This window comes from Limulus polyphemus, unplaced genomic scaffold (assembly GCF_000517525.1).
Source record: "Limulus polyphemus unplaced genomic scaffold, Limulus_polyphemus-2.1.2 Scaffold1969, whole genome shotgun sequence".
NCBI lineage: Eukaryota > Metazoa > Arthropoda > Merostomata > Xiphosura > Limulidae > Limulus > Limulus polyphemus.
In genome coordinates this window covers 103,828-113,521 of record NW_013667579.1, presented here as the reverse complement: position 1 = coordinate 113,521, position 9,694 = coordinate 103,828, and the positions used below count along the sequence as shown (strand labels likewise).

General features: G+C 33.9%; 1 protein-coding gene across 1 annotated transcript in view; it reads left to right on the top strand.

The window, feature by feature from the left end:
• Positions 1-1,620: 1,620 nt before the first annotated feature.
• LOC106465513 (serine/threonine-protein kinase unc-51-like) overlaps positions 1,621-9,694 on the top strand; it is a 92,477-nt gene continuing 84,403 nt past the window's right edge. Inside the window, exon 1 of the mRNA XM_022393421.1 lies at positions 1,621-1,874. Coding sequence (XP_022249129.1) covers positions 1,785-1,874 — 90 coding nt within the window. The 5' untranslated portion in view covers positions 1,621-1,784. The remainder of the gene's footprint in view (positions 1,875-9,694) is intronic.

Below are 9,694 nucleotides of genomic sequence, written 5' to 3'. Positions count from 1 at the left end.
GGCAAGGTAGGAGTCATCTTCAGCTAAGACAGTTTTATTTTTTTATCAGGGTGGTTGGCTTTTGGAATGGGTTGCCTTAGGATGTCGTGGACGCAGTAAGTTTAAGTGAACTTAAGAGAAAGCTTGATAAGTATATGAATGATAAGGGTTGGCTTTAAGATTTGTTAAAATATATATAATAGCTTTAGTTTAGTTTTGGAGGATGGGAGAGCCGAGATAGACCAATAGGTCCCATGTTCTCCCAAAACATTATGTTATGTTACAATACTCTGCGATATTGGTGATGTTATCTCATCACTTTACACAGGCCTCACCCTCGTCAGTGGCTCAGCGGTAATTTTTGTAATGAGTTTTTTAAAGTGATTCATATATTCATAAATTTCTGTTTTAAATATATACTTAAAAAAAACTTTAATAAAAAATTAGCACATTTCTCAAGAAGAGAAGGTGGTCTTAAATTATTATCTTTTTTTTCTACAAAATGAGTTCACAGTCGGGATTCGGTAGAAATCCATTTTAATCTATTTTTTCTTATTTATTGTTACCATATCAATGTTGATATCAATGTTGTATGCAAGCACGCTACATGTTTGCTATTCCCTTATTTAACATAATTTATTTTCATACGTATGGTGTATGTAGTTTTAACATATAACATCTGTCAAGGAGGTAGCTAAGTTTCTTTCTTCCTAGTTACTTACTATAATGGCTCGTTCAACTAAGGTAATGCATATGCTTTCTTGTGGGAAAGACTTCTGTAAAGTGGATCATCTTATACTGCAGTGAGGATTAATCTTTTCCACTGGCAGGTCAACTGATACCTTCATATAAAAACTCTCTTATTTTTACATGGAAGTGATCAACAGTCACGTGGGTAACAGACGTGTTCTAAGAAGAACAGTATTATTGCTTCGTGTATATAAAACTATGTTTTTTCAGTCTGTAACACACATTTCACTACTTCTGCTAATATTTTTTTTTTTATCGAGAGCTCTTTCCAGTAAAAGCGCTATAAACACATTCGACTTGTCTTTGATTTTTGTGCACGTATTGAATAACAATTGTAATCATATCATGTTTCTTTCTTAGCGTCAAATTTAGTCAAGGTTGTAGAATTATGTTTTACTCCATGATACATTTTTTGTCAGACCTCCTTTTGCTGTACGGAGTCTATTGGATTACTAATAAGGGAAATCAGTGTACCATAGAATACCGCATTAATAATAGATTTGCTGCTAAGATGATGGTACGGATATGATATTACGTTATATTTCTGTTTGATTGAGAATTAAAGAACAATTACAATAAAAGAAAATAGTATTTGATCATAAACTTTTTTTACACGTGTTGCACCCAAAACAAAATCAAATAAGAGAAAAACCTATAATGAAAGTTTCAGCCCAAATTTATCGTAGAATATGAAACCTGCCGCGTGATGGCGCAGGATATGAAATAAATATACTATATAGTACTAAATTCTGTCAAACGATGGCGTGCATATGTGTTTTAGTTCAATACTTAACCTAATAGGCATGCTCAAAACAGCTGATGTGAATGTCAGACAAAACGCGTTCGTAGTTAAAAATTCTAACAATTCAGTATGCTTGTTGATGTAGGTAGTAAGTGAACATGGATGGAAACATGTTCCTACTGTTCTTGATTTTAGATGAGAAATGTTACGTTATACATCATCCGTTTATTACTGTAAGTTAATTTTTCAGATGTATGTTATTTCAGAAGAAAGTTTATTTGGAGATATATGATAAGATTTTTAAAACAAAGTCATGGAAACTGTAGGAGATTACGAGTATAATACCAAGGATCTCATCGGACATGGAGCTTTCGCTGTTGTATTTAAGGGAAAACATAAAATGGTAAGTACTTAAACTAAAGTAGTACTTATTATTCACTGCTTAGAACAAACTTTAAACAATTAATAGTAAACTTTCATTGATAAATCACACGAGGTTGGCTATTTAAATTCTAGTATTTCTACTTTATTCAGTAATTTAGTTTGAGTAGCGATAAGTAAGGCAATACACCTAAGACTAACGGAACGAAAACTTTTTCTTTTTTTACTTCGATTTGAATTCAGCATTGAAATTGAATTTGTCTGAAGCTGTGTGTTTGTATAGCCAGAAAGTCAATCACAAAGTTTAATAGTAATACAGCTTCGCAAGTACAATATACAATATTTTGTTAGTTTTAGTAATTTTGATGCTAATATATATATTAATTAATATATAGTGCATATATTTCATACGTTGGCTTCACAGAGTTTGAAAGTTATATTAGTTTTTTTAAATATATTTTTAAACATTATTGAGTTTTAAACCACTTGTATCATACCGTCCCTTGTTTGTTTTTATAATGAATTAATTTTAAACCATAAAAAGGATCACCCAGGTGAGGCCTAACAAGAGTCTTATACAAATAAGTAATAACATATTAAAAATCAAAATATCCACAAGTTTGTGTATATATATCGTACACTACACCTAAATATGTGGCAGAAGAATTCAAGCTCTTGTCTATATGTAATGTTAAATGTCATAAACAAACTTAAAAATCATTATGGATAAGGCATGGAACAAGATAGTGCAAAATAGATGGGCTGTCAAATTTGGACAGGTTAAGTTGTCTTTTTTTTGTAGAAGTCTTGGAGGGGATTTGATTGAAGTATCCAAATGTATAAAGGGAATAGATAGGATTGATGCATCATTTTTTTGGTGAGAGTGATAGGATTGGGAAACATAAATTTAAGATTTGACATGATTAGAGTCATCTACAAATTAGGTAATTTTAAGCTTCTAAAAGAAACTTTATTCAGAAGTGGTAAATGCAACAGAATTAGGATAATTCAAGAGAAGGCTTGATGAATGCTTAAAAACTTGGGGTTGGATACAGCAGAGGTGGTGTTTAATGAAATGAATGGAATAGCCAAGTGGCTTTTTGTTGTCCATCAAATCCTGTGTCATGTGAAGTATGAAGTTGAACATTAGTTCTACGCAAGTTTGAATTTCTCTGTCTTATTTACATAGAAATTTTCCCAACACTTTCATCTTGTAATATAAGGTAAGCAGATCTGGGAACTATGTTAATTTTAAGGAATAAGTATTGAAACATATCTGTTTCAAGACTTTTAAAGCATGTATTTATGACCAATAATTATCAGATCCTTCTACTGTAGGCCTAAAACAGTCTTCTACATGCCTTTCTAGAATCCTTTTGAATAACATCATCTAATGTTCCTAAAAAGTAAAATTCAGGTGCTGATATATAATATTTTAGATTAAATTTTGGAAACCCTGATAAATATTTTGTTAATCCCTTCTGTACTCATTTCTGAAGATCTATTTTTCTCTTTAAGAAACAAAAGTGAAACAAAATTGCACTTTACTTTATATTTGAGCCAAATGATGTTTGTGTTTTTCCAAAGTGAGACAGATTAGCACTGATGGAAGGTTTTCTTTTTTTTTGTGAAGTACGTTACATACATTGTGTATTTGTCTTCAAAGTAGAAGCTCTAAGATGTTTAACATTTTTCTTTCATTTCTTTTTTGCTCATTTCTTTCTTTTCTTTTCTTTTTTGCTCACCACCTAAATTGACAAAATAATGAATTATATAAGGTTTTATTTCTTAAAAATTCTGAAATGTAGATGACAGTTTGCTTCACCAAATGTTTAATTTCAAAGAACCTTGTGTAAAGTTTGTTATTCACATCTATATTAGATGTGTTAAGTATTTTTATTTTCATTTACTTGTATTGTTGAAAGTAAATATTTTGATATGAGTGGAATGCAAAAGTGCAACACAGCATCAGTGAGCACAAATCAGGCTTAACTAATACTAATACTAATTATATATATGTATATGTTCATGATAAGAAAAACAATAGTGTAGGATCAAAAAAAGTTGGCAAATAACATTAAAAAATATAAAACCTTGGTACTTTTGACAGGTGGAGCTTTCTTCTTCTTTACCTCTGAAAAAGATAGGCCCATTTATTGAATATTGGTTTCCTTGTTTTGATGCAAGATATATAAACACATGCATGCACACACACACACACACACACACACACACACACACACACACATGTAGATATGCATACATATATAATTAAATGACAACAAGAGACCCATTTGTCCATCTTGGCTGCCCCATCCATTCAATTAAACTTTAAAATAAACCACTGAAAGTCAGCCCTCATCACTTAAATATTTATCAAGGCTTCCCTTAAACTCCCTGAAATTAACTGCATCCATCTCATCTGAAGGCAACCCATTTCAAAGACCAACTACCCTTATAGAAAAATAAAACTGTCTTAGTTGAAGATGATTCCTACCTCGTCAGAATTTGTATTTGTGTTCTCTAATCTTACCATTCTCACCATTAAGTACGAAAAAAAGATGATGCATCAACATTATCAATTCTCTTAACAATCTTGGACATCTCAATCAGATCCCCTCTAACTCTTCTTTTTCAAGAGAAAAACAATGTCGGATATCTTAACCTAGCCTTGTATAACAACCTTTCCAATCCAGATATCATTATAGTAGCCCTCACGTGAACCATTTCCAATGATTCAATGTCCTTCTTAAGGTAAGGAACTCAAGATTGAACATAATTCTTTAAATATATATATATATATATATATATACCATTTGCAATGATAATCAAATTGAATACATTTCAGAACCTTGACAATTTTTTGCTTTGAAATAAAAAACAAATTATAATTTTCTAATAATGTAAGTCACTCCCGACAACACGTTAATGCATTAAGACATTGCAGTGGATTAAAAAAAGGATATGATTTACCTTTGAGATGTATTTAGATATGACAGTTACATATTTTTCACTTCTTCTGTAAGTATCAAGTTGTCCAATTTAACTCCTTAAACCCGAGCGAATGCTGCCAGCGTCTGGCCACAAATCCTCATTCAACCTTCGGACGGTGACGATGTTCGAGAACATTTACGTCTCGTTGGCTGAAAACTAATCCAAATCATCTTATAGGCTGGAAATTCTGTGTGAAGCATTATCATTTGTTATGAAACAAATTTCTGATCAACGGCTGAAAGTGCAAAATATTACGGGTTTCAAGAGTTAAGAGTGGAAACGGTGCACTGTGGGAAACCAACCTGGTCTAAAACAATTGAAGCTTTGAGGAGACTTAACTATTTTTCTCTGAAACATTAATTTGGAAATAATTGGACTTGTTTTCTTGAAATACAAACTGTTCTGTAAGAGTAGAAGAAAAATAAGATTATTTAGTGTGATTTAGAATGCGATGATAAGTAAATAAAAGTTATAGAAGCTTAGATTCAGAGTTTGGTTTTCAGCAGACTTTACGATTTTTGAAAGATAGAAATCTGTCTATTTGTTTGCATGATGATGAGATATGTTTAATTTGTGTAAACATCTGATGAATAAGATTACACTTGGTCATTTCTGTTGATTAGTTGTTTTTATAGTAACCCCCATTGCTCACTCTTATGTGGTTAGAATTAATTCAAATAAATACTTTTGTTTTTTCTAAGTTTCAAGAACTAAATAACTGAGAGAAACCTTGTGACCTTATTGAGATTATCACCCAACCAAAGGATCGGCAACCTGTGGCTCTGAAGCTCTCTAACCCTCTCATTGCCCAATTATTGAAATGGGGTTACATTAAAAAAAAAAAAATTTTAATTTCATTCACTGACATTAGGTGACATTTATTAACATCAATGTTTGCTTGTCTAGATTAGAATTATAGTTGAATAACACGAAGACTCTTCATTAACTTGTAAAGTTGTTAGTTGTAGAGCTTCTGTGCATCTGTACAACATGATTGTTGCGTGCAGTATTAAGGATATTTGGACAAGTTGGGCTAACAATATAAAGCTTTAAATTTTTCAGCAAGAACTGTTGATCGTTTTTTTACTAATGTATTTATTAGTCTATTATTAATCTTCACTCTCAGATTATTTTTCAAAAGTTCTTTCTTGGTGGAGGTGTTTCACACATGACCTATGGACCATTTTGGTCCTTCAATGCTGTCCTTGTACACCCAACCTTGGAAAAAAGTACAAATATTAACCCATCCTTTACTTCTCAGTTAATCATCAATTTTCTCCTTAAAATCCTGTACTTTGAACTTACTCTGCTTGGATCTGTGCATTTCAAGTTTTTATACAAAATAATATCTTATTTGTTTAATTATTTGTGGAATTATTTGTCTATGAAAGTTCTTTTCAAGGTTTTCTGGCTAAATATTTATCAATGAGAATTCATAAAATACAAAATCATTTTAATTCTTAAGGTTGAAAGTTTCTTATGAGAAGTGTTAAAATTCCATGATCAATGAAACAATAAGTCTGGTGCAAAATATGCCCATATTAGCCCTATACATTATTTTTCTAATATTTAAGAGCAGGGGCAAATTAAAGCGGCACTATTGGGACCATAGCTCCAGGCCCTGGCTCAAAAAAAAAAAAGGCCAATTATAAGGTTTACTTTTTGTACCTTAGACTTTAGTCACTATCGTAATAGGCTCAGGCCCTTATGATACTTAATCCATCCCTGTTTAAGAAGGTTAAAAAAGATCGTGATGGAAGTCAAAGGATAAATGATCAATTTTCAGTGAGGGTTAGCAGTTTTATTTTTCAGTGTTTGACATATTTGTTTGTATCATTTTTAACCAAAGTCTTCCCGAAACCCAATTGGTTGCACTTATTGTTATTAAACTTACAGTTCTTTTGGAGGAATATCCAAAAAAAAAAACAATCTTGTATCACTTAGTACAGACACAATTATATATGTAATTCACAAATCTATTAAGCAGGTTAAAATCTTGAGGTTTTATTGGGTTCACAACCGAAAACACAGTGGAGACAGGTTATTAATTTTCATTTATTATTTATTTATGGGAGTAAGTGGTTGTGTATAGGTGTAAATGCATAATGAATACTCAGTGTCTGCCTGTCTTGTGTCTACTCGTCCCCCCCCCCCCCGGCACAGCAGTACTTCTGCAGACTCACAACGCTAGAAACAGGTTTGGATACCTGTGGTTGGCAGAGCACAGATGGCCCTTTGTGTTGCTTAACTTCAAACAAATTTGGGGTTATTATTTGAATAGTAGTTAATGTTTAATGTTCTTTATGTCTTTAGGTTACTGGGTTTCCAGACAATGGTTAAATAAATTTTTCCAAATATTGTGGTTTAATAAGCCACAGAGAGAGAATGTAGGGTACTAGAACTAATGAAACTTTTTAACTGTGTTCCTGTTTAACCTAGAATGACCATTTTTAAACAAAACAAGTGCATGCAATAATTGTTGCTACAGGTGGTTTGATATTAGGTTTTGAGCCTGGTACCCATTTTTCCCAAACTGTCTGATTAAATTTCATTGTTTTAGTGAATTACAATGTTGGTCATGATAAGTTGGTCATTTGTTTTAACACAAAGTCAGTTTAAGCAGCTAAAACAGAACTGTGAACACTTCTCGCTTTGATAAACAATATTACAATCATGTTTATGCAGTATATAAATGAAACAGTGGATGAATTTAAGCCATATATATAGATAGATATAAAGTAGAGTTGGCCGTTTGTTTTAACACAAAGTCAGTTTAAGCAGCTAAAACAGAACTGTGAACACTTCTCGCTTTGATAAACAATATTACAATCATGTTTATGCAGTATATAAATAAAACAGTGGATGAATTTAAGCCATATATATAGATAGATATAAAGTAGAATTGGCCGTTTGTGAAGAACAGGCTGAACCAGTTTCGACGAAATTCGGTAGAGAAACTTGGGGGTAGATGTAACTGAAACTGTTCAGGCAGTCATTACAACTTTTTTGCCTTAATGTAGCGAATGAATGCGGACCCGAGTGAGAAGAACGGTGGAAAAATGCGTGAAGCCAACTTTTGAATAAAAGTGACGTTTAATGCCGCGCGTAGCACGAGTATCTTTGCTTCGGACGAACGGTTCATGTGCTACGCCTCAATATAGTTGACGGGGTGGCCCATGCCCCTATTCATAGCATCATTTTTTTTTTAATCCGGCATTTCCGGGGTACATTTGGTGGTTAAATGTAGTGCAAAGTTTAAAACTTAAAAAAAAAAACAGACTACGATAGTCACGTGCTGTAATTTTTCTGAATGGCTGACGCACGCGTGGTTGTTAAAAACTAATAGCATAATGTCAGATTGTTGGATTCCAATTGTAAAGAAACAGGCAGATAACAACGAAAGAACAACCACATGTAATTAAACCTGACAACATACTATTTATTTCCTGATTGTTCTGTTGTAATCAAAGCACTGCTATCGCTTGAGTAACCATACTCAATAGGTTATAACTAAATAGTCCAGAGAGCTGAAAATTGACCACTGTAGCCACGATATAAAGAGTTAAAGGTGAAGTAGGGTAACGGAAATAATAATAGAGATTTCAGCACAGCACGTTGCCCAACTTGTAATATAATACACGTAACAACTAACACTTAAATATAAATCCGTCATATTGCCATCGGTGAACTCCAGTTTTAGGCAAAACAAACTTTCAAAATTTTTGAATTATGGGATATCGGTTGGTTTTTTGGCCTATCAAAGATGTTGACTCCCAAACTTCTGGGGCCTGGTTGTTAGGGCGCTCGTCTCGGGTTCGAATCCCCGTCACCGAACAGTTGGCTCTTTGGCCTATCAAAGATATTGACTCCCAAACTTATGGGGCCTGGTTGTTAGGGCGCTCGTCTCGGGTTCGAATCCCCGTCACCGAACAGTTGGCTCTTTGGCCTATCAAAGATGTTGACTCCCAAACTTCTGAGGCCTGGTTGTTAGGGCGCTCGTCTCGGGTTCGAATCCCCGTCACCGAACATGCTTGACCTTTCAGCCATGGGGGCGTTATAAAGTGATGGACAATCCCATTATTCGTTAGTAAAAGAATAGACCAAGAGTTAGCGGTGGGTGGTGTTGACTAGCTGCCTTCCCTATGGTCTGTCACTGCTAAATTAAGGACGGCTAGCGCAGATAGCCCTCGTGTAGCCTTGCGCGAAATTCATGACCAAATCGAAAAAAAAAGAAAAGAAACTTTTTCAGCAAACAAAATCTCGTTAACCCAGTTAGGTCGTTAAGAAAGAACACTTCCCAGTTTAGCTTTATATTGTTTTAGGTGGAATCGGTGTTATCCTGAGTAAAAGTTTACCCCTTTTCGTATGGCTGAAAAAAACAACAACAACAAGACTCAGAAGAATGTTGACTACAGTTGGGTGGAATGTTGTATGGCTAATAAGAACTAATATTCTTGGAAAGTTCAGTTCTCAACTGGTCCTGGGATAGGGCTTTTATACGAGGGTGTTCGGCCGAACCCCCTATTTTTGTGATGTAAAAAATTATGCTTATATAGTTAGAGCACAGCTGCTTTTGGTATTTAACGTTTTCTACATAGTCTACATTCTTCTGATGAAGTTGCAGCATTTTTTGGCATGAAATAATCGCATGCCCCAAGACCCCCCACCCCTCCCTCCCGTAGCACTAGCATGTGCTTCGAACAATATTTGTTGGCTTTTTATCTCGCATATTAGACTCCCCCCCCCCTACAAACATTTTGCGTACGGGCCTGTCTCAGTGATATACTAGACGTAAGGCGGCTGGTCAATACCACCCACTGCAAGTTTTTATGGCCACTAGTGGGATTG